Raw genomic sequence first — 11401 nt, 5'->3', positions numbered from 1 at the left:
TACGATTACTCATTTATAATATCACTGAGAAAATTGCGAAGGAGCGGGCGTTAATTTGCACTGCAGCGTAAATTAGGAATTAACGATAAATTGGCTGCTCTCAGCCAATCACTATGAAGTAATTTTGTCAGTCATATAATAAATACGATAACAAAGCAGGGTCAAGCCTTTTTCTTTGCCAAATAAATCACTGAGCAAATTGATGCCATCATAACAAAACTTATGTCGTTAATGTGAGGAGAGAAAGGAATGATATCCCGTATGTGAACTATTTCATTTAATGGTTTTCTGAACGTACTCTTCACTTCAACAACTCTCGCGACGGTACGCCATGGTTCAAATGCTGATTTCCAAAAGAAGTAATGATAAAGATCATCTTGTCCAGCCTTGTTTGAATAAAAGACACCCAATCATGTTATCTGCGTGGTTACGTTTTCCACAAAAATGTATTATGTTTCTTAGCTATATTTTAGATACTATGTAGATAAAGTTGTACCGGTAATGAACAAGGAATGCGCAAATAAGCATAAAAAGGAGTACACAAGTCAGTCATGTCCCAAGCACAGCTTTATTATTGTCTTTGAACAACTTTATATCATTATTTGATTTATAACCAATTAACAAACTATCAAACTAGTAATCCGCAAGCAATCAAGTTTTTGTTACATAAAAATACCAAAAATACCTCCACTCATTAACCTTCAATCTAGATCTGGCAAGCTCTCTTAAATCATCTTTTATGTTCCTTTTTCATCTTTTTAAGATTGTCACATTTTCCCGGGGGATCACAAAAAAGCTCACAATTACTGATTTCTGATTTGTCTACTCAAGTCTGCGACAGCAAAAGTTCCCCTTAAATTATGCATAAGCGTTCTTTATCTTTGGTCATTTTTCAGGATCCGACACCGTCTGTATCTATCTCTATACCCACTTGTACAAGGCACTGTTGATGTTGTATTTCTGATTGTAATAGTTTGCCACTGCCAGGTAGGTGTGACCTTTGTACTCAAATGTTGTCATGTCACGTGCCCCTTGTGTTGGAATCTCTTGGTACTTGATGAACTGCGCTCCAGAGGCCTGGTACACAACTGACTGAGTGTTGTACTTTTGACTGTCACCATAGTAATTAGCCGCACCCAAGAACGTTTGACCGCTGATCACAAAGGGATGCCAAGCTTGGGCTCCACGAGTGGTAATGGACTGAAACAGGACAAACTTGTTTCCATCCCACTTGTAAATAAACGAGTCGGTGTTGCGTTTACTTCCAGAGTAATAGTTAGCAAAGGCGAGGAATGTGTGACCATTGATGTTAACAGAGTTCACTCCGTGTGCCCCGTGTGTCTGAAGAGACTGCAGTTTAACAAAGTGTCCTCCTGACCACTTGAACACAGTGGACTGAACTGAATACTGCTGTTTGGAGTTGTAATAGTTGGCAAAAGCGATAAACGTGTCATTATTTATTACAAATGCAGCACATTCCAGGGCACCCTCAGTTGGGATCTCCTGAAACTTGTTAAACTTGCCGTTACTCCATTTGTAGATCACTGACTTTGTGGAATACGTACTCATATCATGGTAGTTTGCTACTGTCAGATAGTTTTCACCATTAATTGTGAAAAATATGAAGTGGCGTGCGCCCTTGGTGGGTATTTTCTGAAAGACCACAAACCGCTGTCCATTCCACTGATACACTGCAGAGTCAAGTAGATGCGTTCCGTCGTAATGATTTGCCACGGCAAGAAAATGTTTATCGGCGATTGAAAAGTATTCAAGACCAGTAGCACCTCTAGTTTGCAAGGTCTGATACAAATTAAATTTTCCAGTCTGTTCATTCACCTTGTAGATCATGGAGCTTGTCTTGTGTTTATTAATATCGCCATGATAGTTGGCAAAAGCGAGAAACACACTTCCATTAATGGTGAAATGTTCAACATCTCCAGCTCCTCTGGTTGGTAGATCTTGAACCTTCTCAAAGAAATGTAAACCAGAGGAACATCCTGGAAAAAAAATATATATTCCACTGTTAATGCACTGTTTCATACATGCATGATAACATTATTTATACTCGAGTTGGTGAGGCTGATTAGGCCTCTAGCATATTATCTTATTTGTTTGAAGCTTTTATATGTCAGTTTAGTTCTTTTTACTTTTACTTTCTGTGTTATACCTGCAAACTAGCTGGATTGTCCTCACAAAAACTAAGTGTATATACACAGTTAACTTGACTTGACTTGACTTGAGCAATAGAGTACACTAATTTGCCGAGAAATAAATAATAGAAAAGTAAAATTCAGAAAGAAAGAGGGGAAAAATAGCAAAATTAGAAAAATTAGACTTAATTACAAGGTAGAACTTTAAGAGTGATTATAACATCTAAAAAATATCTTATAAATTAAAACTTAAGACTGCTGACAGCTTTGTAAAAAGATGACATTGTGTTCAAGGATATTAAGGTGTGAGAAATGCTTTTCCAAGTAACGGCCACTGAGCATCTTACTGATTAAAGCCAAAGCCAGTAATGTTAGGTTCAGGCACTCGAGGCTTGTTGATCTCTCTCAGAGTTTTGGACAGGTCTTTTAAATACTCTTTTCGGTAATTGTTTAGTACTCTAAACACGATAACTAGCATATTCTGGATACGCCGATCAACAAGGCTGTAACCATTACAGTCAGTGAGAGTAACAGTCTCAAAAGACTGGCCGTTGTATAGATAACGGAGCGCTCTTTCATGTAACCTATCCAGTTTGTTGCTTTCAACCTTCAAACAGTTATGTCATTCCGAAAGGCAATAATTAAGAGACATAATAATGAAAATATTGAGCAATACGGGTCCTAAGACAGAGCTTTGGGGAACACACTGTTGACTGCTATGAAGTGTCTTATCTGATGCTTTAGCTTCTGCTTTACTTGTTTAGTTGGTTAGCTAGCTAGCTAGCTAGCTAGCTAGTTAGCCAGCTAGTCCGTCAGTCAGTGAGGCAGCCAGTCAGTCAGCCAGTCAGCCAGTCAGCCAGTCAGCCAGTCAGCCAGTCAGCCAGTCAGCCAGTCAGCCAGTCAGCCAGTCAGCCAGTCAGCCAGTCAGTCCGTCCGTCAGTCAGTCAGTCAGCCAGTCCGTCAGTCAGTCAGCCAGTCCGTCAGTCAGTCAGTCAGTCAGCCAGTCAGTCAGTTGGTCAGTCAGTCAGTCAGTCAGTCACTTAGTGAGTCAGTCAACCAATTAGTCACTCAGTCAGTCAGTCAGTGAGACAGTCAGTCAGCCAGCCAGCCAGTGAGTCAGTCAGTCAGTCGGTCGGTCAAGCTAGCTAGTTAGCTAACGAGCTAGTCAGTCAGCCAGTGAGTCAGTGAGTCAGTGAGTCAGTCAGCCAGTCAGTCAGTCAGTCAGTCAGCCAGTCAGCCAGTCAATCAGTCAATCAGTCAGTCAGTCAGTCAGCCAGTCAGCCAGTCAGTCCGTCAGTCAGACAGTCAGTCAGCGAGGCAGTCAATCAGTCGGTCAGTCAGTCAGTCGGTCGGTCAGGCTAGCTAGCTAGCTAACTAGCTAGTCAGTCAATCAGACAGTGAGGCAGTCAGTCAGTCAGCCAGTCAGTACGTCAGTCAGTCAGTCAGTAAGGCAGTCAGTCAGCCAGTCAGTCAGTTCGTCAGTCAGTCAGTCAGTCAGTCAGTCAGTGAGGCAGTCAGTCAGTCGGTCAGTCGGTCAGTCAGTCAGTCAGGCTAGCTAGCTAACTAGCTAGTCAGTCAATCAACACTGAAGTCAGTCGGTCAGTCAGTCAGTGAGGCAGTCAGTCAGTCAGCCAGCCAGCCAGTCAGTCAGTCAGTCAGCCAGCCAGCCAGCCAGTCAGTCAGTCAGTCAGCCAGCCAGCCAGTTAGTCAGTCAGCGAGTCAGTCAGTCAGTTATTATAATTATGCAAGTTCAAATACAATGTAACGGCGAAGTTTGGAAAGGATGCTAATGGTCCTTTTTCACTTTTTAACAATCTGAATAAAACATAATGGATATATTTCTTCAATGGACATATTTTCCAGGAAAAATGTGAATCTATCAAAATTCCCGAGTACCTTAAGAAAGTTTCATGATTAAACGGAATGTTCTCAATAGTCAACCGACCTTTGTTTCAGTTTATCTATCGAGGTTATATAGTACCTTAATTGGCTGCCAGCCAGTACTCTATCTAATGTAAAAACCCAAAATCCAAATTTTCCGCCATTCGTGACGTTTTTAAGCTTTCTTTGAATAGATTTCCAACATTTTCGACAAAAGGAATTATCTTTTGAAAAATATGTCACGTGGTTAATCCACTGACACCTGGAGACTTTTGGCAAAAACAAATCGAATTTTTAGACATTTTAAACATTTTTCAGCATGGATTTGAGCTAAATTAGTTGCAATTTACTCAGATAGGCATTTGTGCAACATGGAGGCCTTTCTTATCAGTAGTATCTGGTTTTAGGACTGTTTTTTTTTTAGGCCCGGCGCACAAATCACAATTTTGGACGACAACTTTAGGTTTTCGCTTTTTTCTTTCGCCTTTCCCTTTTCTCCTTTTCTTATCTTTTTGCTGCAGTGGTTGACCTTCTTCTGGGCTTGCTTAATGAATTCCCGAATTCGTGAATTGTTCATGAATTCCCGAGAAAACATCACATTCGTACCACAGAGTAGCCAAGTGTAAATTAGGGAAATTCTGTTCTGAGCTTTTCATTAAAATTTCTTATCATTTTGGTGACTTTGATGCATCCTCAGGCTAGATTGACGCAATCACTCTAATCTGGGTTTCTTCGGAAAGATCTATTCCTCCTGCAGAACTTGAGTGTTACTATAAGTGATGCCAATTTTGGTCAAAGGTGATGACGTCTGAAGTGGAACAAAGGCCAGCACTCGTCACGGACTGCACGGACGCCAATGGCTGAACTTGTTTTCCTCTCTATAAAAGTTTTTGTAACAACTAGTACAATCAAGGCTGAGACACACTATGCGACAAATCGCTGCGACACGTCGCCGCGACAGGTTGCTGCAACAAATCGCCTCGTGTAACATCATTTGCGCTGCGACAGAATTGCGATCTGTCGCACGAATTCAAACTGGTTTGAATTCGTGCGACATATCGCAGTGACAAAATAAGCGCAAGCAGCCTTGTCGCAGCGTGAATACGCTTCTGCGACAAGTCGCTGCGAGAAAATTTAAATCAACAAATGAGGGAGCGTCAATTATTTTCCCATGATTCCTCAGAAAACCATTCAAAATGGCGACCGAACATGTGAAACAAGATAAACAACCTGAGCAATCCGAGGTTTCTTCCCCTTCAGAATGGAATGTAACAACAAGTAGAATGGTAATCGAGTTTTGTAAAGAAAATAGAGTCCTGTGGAATAGAAATCGTAAAGACTATGGGAAAAATTCCCTCCAGAAGCGAATAAGCCCCTCTTTCTTCTCTTCTTGAAACCCATTGTCGTGTCTAGCATCTTCTTTCGACGTGTTTATATTCTTCGTCATCTAACAGCATCATAAACAGAACTAAAAGCTTCTTTTTGTTTGCCCTTCGCTGTATTCGCTGGTCCGCCATGTTAAATTTGCAAAACTAGTTCACATTTCCCCTCTTCCAAATTCGCTTGCATGACCGAACAAGTGTTTTGTCGCAGCGACTTGTCGCAGCAGCAGTGTAGACGAGGCGACTTGTCGCAGCGACGGAGCGACTTGTCGCCGCGATGTGTCGCAGCGATTTGTCGCATAGTGTGTCTCGGCCTTTCAAGGTTGTTGTTGTTGTTGTTGTCGAGCACTGCTTTCTTCAGGAAAATAGTGATTTTCCTTGGGTTTTCGATACCTTAAGGCCGATCTTACTGACAAAGGCCACGAATTATTTCTGAAGAGGGTGAAATGACATAAAGAAAAACAGGACAAAATTACTCTAGGTGTCAAAATTTGTCTGCGTTTTTAAAAGACTACCAAAATAAACTCGCTCGTTTTAAAAGATTTTTTATTAATAAACTTGGTGCTGTCTAAAAGCAATATGAATTATTGAAACAAAACGAACGATAAACTTGTCTTACCAGTTGTACAACATGATGGTTTTCCAGAAGATGAAGAGGATGCCTACAAAGAATAAAGAAAAATCCAGCTTTACACACCACAAGGAAACTAAACATCATTTCCATCTATATTTATATTGTTATGCCCTAAATTGCAAGTAATAGCAATAAAGAACATAATTAACCTCATTCGCATGGTCCTCTCAATACCTTTACTGGATGAATACTAACATGACGGTTTCTGTTTCAGTACCTGCGTGTCACATGATCCCGGCATTCCTTTCTGCCCCTTTTCTCCAAGTGTTCCTTTTTCTCCAGTAGATCCTTTCTCACCCTCAATCAGGAATAACAATGAAACTCAATTAGGTCCACCAACGTACCTTTGACATCTAAACGATTATTTTTCATTGCCAGCGCTTCATAAGAATTTGACTTCGCTGAGCACAAAAATGATCAGCATAATTTTCAATTCTACTAAGATAACACTAAACGATACTCATACATGTGATCGTGTTATGATACACGACATACAATATCTTGAAACAATCTTTGCCCTGTTTTATTTTACAGCAAATCGGATATCATTTCTTATTTTTTGCTAATAAACGTGGAAGGAAAGGAGTAAGAAATCTATTTTCGCACTAAGATTACCATCCTTTCCTCTTAGTCCTGGCTCTAAACTAAGGGACAATGGAATTTACTTTTGTACTAAAATTACCATCCTTTCCTCTTAGTCCTGGTTTTAATCTAAGGGACAATGGAACTTACTTTTGCACTAAAATTACCATCCTTTCCTCTTAGTCCTGGCTCTAAACTAAGGGACAATGGAACTTACTTTTGTACTAAAATTTCCATCCTTTCCTCTTAGTCCTGGTTCTAAACTAAGGGACACTGAAACTTACTTTTGTACTCAGTAAAATTATCATCCTTTCCTCTTAGTCCTGGTTCTAAAGTAAAACTAAGGGACTGAATGGAACTTACTTTTGTACTAAAATTACCATCCTTTTCTTTTAGTCCTGGTTCTAATCTAAGGAACAATGGAACTTACTTTTGTACTAAAATTTCCATCCTTTCCTCTTAGTCCTGGTTCGAAACTAAGGGACACTGAAACTTACTTTTGTACTCAGTAAAATTACCATCCTTTCCTCTTAGTCCTGGTTCTAAAGTAAAACTAAGGGACAGTGGAACTTACTTTTGTACTAAGAGTACCATCCTTTCCTCTTAGTCCTGGTTCTAAAGTAAAACTAAGGGACTGAATGGAACTTACTTTTGTACTAAAATTACCATCCTTTTCTTTTAGTCCTGGTTCTAATCTAAGGATCAATGGAACTTACTTTTGTACTAAAACTACCATCCTTTCCTCTTACTCCTGGTTCTCCTTTTTCGCCCTAAAAAAGATAGAAATTAATGCAATTAAGTTAACAGAATTTAGGCAACCCACACTTTATGGTAATGACGTTTTGAAAGTCCTTAGTAGGCCTTTCCACAAATATTACGTAAAATCGCCTTAGTTTGCAAAAAATCTCGATTACCCTCTAAATATCCCTTATCTTTGTTTTAAAAATGAACCGATTTTCAATCATTTTCGGGAAAAATGTTTAATTTTTTTGCAGTAGGAAAAGGAGCAGAGGAAGAAGGTTCAGGCGTCTTATTGTGATCAGCATCCGTCGTTTTGAAAAATTGCGTGTGCGCGTAGTGATCAGAAATAATTAGAATACAGTTTTCAAGTGGGAAATCGCTGAACTCGGAAACTGAGTACTGTCTCAAGAAAATAGCGAGGTAAACACTGGGCTTCGCCAAAAAAGCTATGAATATTTCTAATTATCTCAAAATTTACTAAATATCTTAAAAGTATCTGGGAAACTTTTGAATATCCCCCAAAATATCCGAAAATTTGTGGAAAAGCCTAAAAGTCAGTGTAAACTAAATAAGGTACTTTGAGATATTATGATTAAGGTTTTGCCGATAACATTTATAGAAATCGGATTTCTATTTAATACAACAAATTTGTGTAAAGAAAACAAGCACTGGTAGCCTTTATAGCTATGCTTATATGAGAAACCTTTTTAGAAAGCTGACTGTACGTATACGTTAAACTCCTTTATTAAATGATTATTAATTCATTCCTGCATTTGGCCATGGATTAGACTTAAATTTTAAGTTATAAGTACAGTTCACCTTGACGCCAGCACTTCCATCCTGTCCCCTCAACCCTGTGTCACCTTTATCACCCTGGAAAAAAAAAATCACTTAGTAACCATGGTAACGAACTATTTTTGATTGAAAGCGGAATGCAAGCACATGAGGCCCGCAATCAAAATTCTACATCCTGTAGGTTGTGATTTATGGCATATTTTTTGTCTCTGATATTGGAATGAAACTGTAGTAACACAGAAAAAGTTACCAACCTTTGCTCCATTTGTCCCATCTCGTCCGTCACGTCCTGTTCCGATTAATGATTTGTAGTAAACATAACATTAAAGATCCTTTAAAAACAATTTTACTGATATGTCTTAAATTGCACCCTTTTCTGTTCGTGGCTCGGATCATTTTTCAATAACACTATTACTGGTTTGCCGAAAACATTTTTATTGTTTAGCGTACTAAATCGATTACCGCAGGAAGATATTAAAATCTGTTTGGCTAACAATTTAGTGTAAGTTTCATTACTTGACTTTTTATTTTTTCGACCGTACCTCTCTGATTATATAATTTGTTGACCTCTCTGTGAAATTGTAATTGTGTTAATATGTGTTGTGGTTACATTTTAGTAATATTTGTTTGCTTTTCTTCTAATTAGACAGGAATGTTTTTAATCGGCATACTGTAGACATGATTCGTTACAAATTTCGTAATGGATCAACATTATGAACATTTTCGCTTGAAATTTACTAAAATATGGCGACATCACCGTTTATTCCATCACGACCATCTTTTCCTGTGTGGAAAACAAATTGCAGTTCTGTTAGTGAGAAACAAATTATTGTCAAACGTGGTCTGATTGATTCAGTATTAGGAATAAAAAGCTTTTCACGATAAAATAGCAGACTATAATTATTGAAAATCTCACCGTTTTGTCCATCTTTTCCATCTTTTCCTTTCAAAAAAAATATCAATAGATATGACCTTATAAGTAAAGTGTTCTCGTTCGCAGAATCTAAACTTAAAGCCGGAATATTTGATAATTTTGACTTACCATCTTTACTGCATACAGTTTGTGGTGCACAGCAGTTTGGTTTGATTGTGGCGCCGGTACTCTAATTAAAAGAATATTTTGGAAATAGGAAGGTAAACCTTTCTAGCAAAGTACATTAAAATATTACAGTTTAGACAAATGGAAGCGGATTTCACATGAGACAAAAACATTGCTACTCTACAACTTCCACAAATTCTCAAATGACGAAAGGTTTACTTTTGTAATTACCCGGTTTGAAGATTTGTTCTGCGGAGTAACGGAGGAACCCAAGAAAAATACAAAAGCCAACAAAAAGAACAAGCGAAGCATTGCCATTCTTGCTCTTCTGCTGTAAACTGACAAACGAATTAGCCAGCTAAATTGAAAAGAGTTTTCCGCCTTTGTTTACTTATTTAGAACACGAAAATTCGACCTGGAATACCTTTTGTTTCATGGTGCTTACATCATCTGTGGAAATCAATGCACAATTGACGTGTTGACATCATGCGCTGCCTTTTTCAAAAGCGATTTACATCGTATTTCTCCTTACAATATTGACACTCTATAAAGAAGTCTGATGAGGAGAATAAAGAGGATCAAGGAGAAGGGTACATTGTTTTGACGAACCGCGAAATTCTCATTAATAGTGGTTCCCAGAGTGTATAGCAATCAGAAAACAGAATTAATTGTTTAGCCTTTCGTCTGTAAAGATTTTTCATTCGATTTGTTCCACATATGTCTTTACTGCCCTCGGTTGTTCCACTAAGGGAGCTTAAGCAACGACGACGGCGACGCCGAAGACGATACCTAAGATAAAATGAATTTATATTTTACAAGCGAAATTCGCAACTGTCTATATCTATTCGGTAATTATAAACCAATGGCTATAAAAACATGCTCAGGCTAAATATGCAATGACCGCGTTCAATTTCGAATGGAAAGACGAAAAATTAGCCGCCGTCGTTCGTGTTCCTCAGACTACGCAGAAGTCAGTCATTTCACGTTTTTGTTCTGCAGAGGACGGTAAGGAAATGTACAAAGATTTATAACGCACGTGAACAGCTATTGTTTTCCTCATTAAACCTTTTGTTTGGTGACGTTGTCGTTCACCCCTTGACTGCATGAAAATCCTAAGCACATGCATATGTCAGATTTTCAATTCAATTCAGTTCTTTTATTTACACTATGTAGGGCATTTAGGGACATTTTAAGGGCAAAGTAATGAAAATAGCCGCTTCTAAGCCGCAGAAATCGCGCTGGCATATTTGATGGTAGCAGTGATGCGATCTGAGGCGTTCTTAATTCGCGGCGGAGAAAGAGAGACGGGAAAATAACAAAAATAAGAGCTCCTCAGTGGCCGCAGGTTATTTTTCGACTACATTGCCATACATCAAAAGCAACAGATTTTTCCTGGGCTATTTGTGTGAGAATCGCGTAAATATAAAGTGATTTTAGCGAAGGCGAATGAAATGCGATTGTAGTCTTCCGTTAAAAAAAAACAACAAAAAAACACGCTTGTCTTGGACTGACGACATCCGAACAACGACGATATTCTCATTTAGATCTAGTAATTTAGTGAATCCTGTACTCGCGAACATTGGAGAAACTGTCAATTTCTTACTTGTATCTTACAGTGAAGACTCAGTCTCTTACAAACGGAAAAAATAAATCATGTACATTTCCAACCCTGTGAAAAAACGTCCTCTATCCATCAGTACGTGGAAACGTGAAAATGTGCAAAAGAATTATAAATAAACCTATTGTTTGTTGAAAACGTATCCATGCCGTCTAATCTGCATGTCGTCTAATCATTATTCACTTAATTTATTATTGAAAGTTTTCGGTCGGTAGTGTCTCTGAAAGAAGCGTGCGGGGTCGAAGGACAGCCTTTCACCCGGCTTCGCAGAAGAAAACAGCAGTGATCACTGAAGAAAAGAAAATGTTGCGTGGCAAATTAACAGTAAGTTTGCGTTCCTTAGAATCTGCAAGACGATAAAATGTTCTCTCCTGATAGCTAAAAAATTTTACTTTGTATAAATTGTCGAACTAACAAGGCTCGTTCGATTAAGTCAGTGGCCAAAAATATCAACTTTTCTGGCAGTTTAGCAATTTCATAAAAACTTCACGGGCTTAATTATAAAAACCTTACCGAATTTTTCAACTTAGATAACCAGATGTGCATTACGTGAGCAGGTTAGATAGAATTTTGTGATCG

General features: G+C 38.6%; 1 protein-coding gene across 1 annotated transcript; it reads right to left on the bottom strand.

Moving 5' to 3' along the window:
* Positions 1-549: 549 nt before the first annotated feature.
* On the bottom strand, positions 550-9608 carry LOC149118096 (uncharacterized). Its single transcript, XM_089289257.1, has 10 exons — positions 9436-9608; positions 9208-9268; positions 9082-9108; positions 8923-8949; positions 8420-8454; positions 8190-8243; positions 7346-7399; positions 6265-6345; positions 6033-6075; positions 550-1997 (listed from the first exon to the last, which is right to left on the bottom strand). Exons 1-10 carry the CDS (start codon positions 9520-9522, stop codon positions 922-924), a joined length of 1545 nt encoding a protein of 514 aa, XP_089145383.1. The 5' UTR covers positions 9523-9608; the 3' UTR covers positions 550-921.
* Between the last annotated feature and the right edge of the window lie 1793 nt (positions 9609-11401).

The sequence above is a fragment of the Orbicella faveolata genome, unplaced genomic scaffold, assembly GCF_042242905.1.
Source record: "Orbicella faveolata isolate gen_17 unplaced genomic scaffold, um_ofav_v1 contig_1, whole genome shotgun sequence".
In the NCBI taxonomy this organism is placed as follows: Eukaryota; Metazoa; Cnidaria; class Anthozoa; order Scleractinia; family Merulinidae; genus Orbicella; species Orbicella faveolata.
Note: the sequence above shows the minus strand (reverse complement) of the source record. Positions and strands in the feature narration are given on the sequence as shown.

Coding starts and splice junctions, on each gene's coding strand:
- LOC149118096 (XM_089289257.1), bottom strand. CDS start 9,522: ATGGCAATGCTTCGCTTGTTCTTTTTGTTGGCTTTTGTATTTTTCTTG. Junction 8,455..8,922: donor TGGTCGTGATGGAATAAACG/GTGATGTCGCCA, acceptor TAATCGGAACAG/GACGTGACGGACGAGATGGG. Junction 8,244..8,419: donor ATGGGACAAATGGAGCAAAG/GTTGGTAACTTT, acceptor TTTTTTTTCCAG/GGTGATAAAGGTGACACAGG.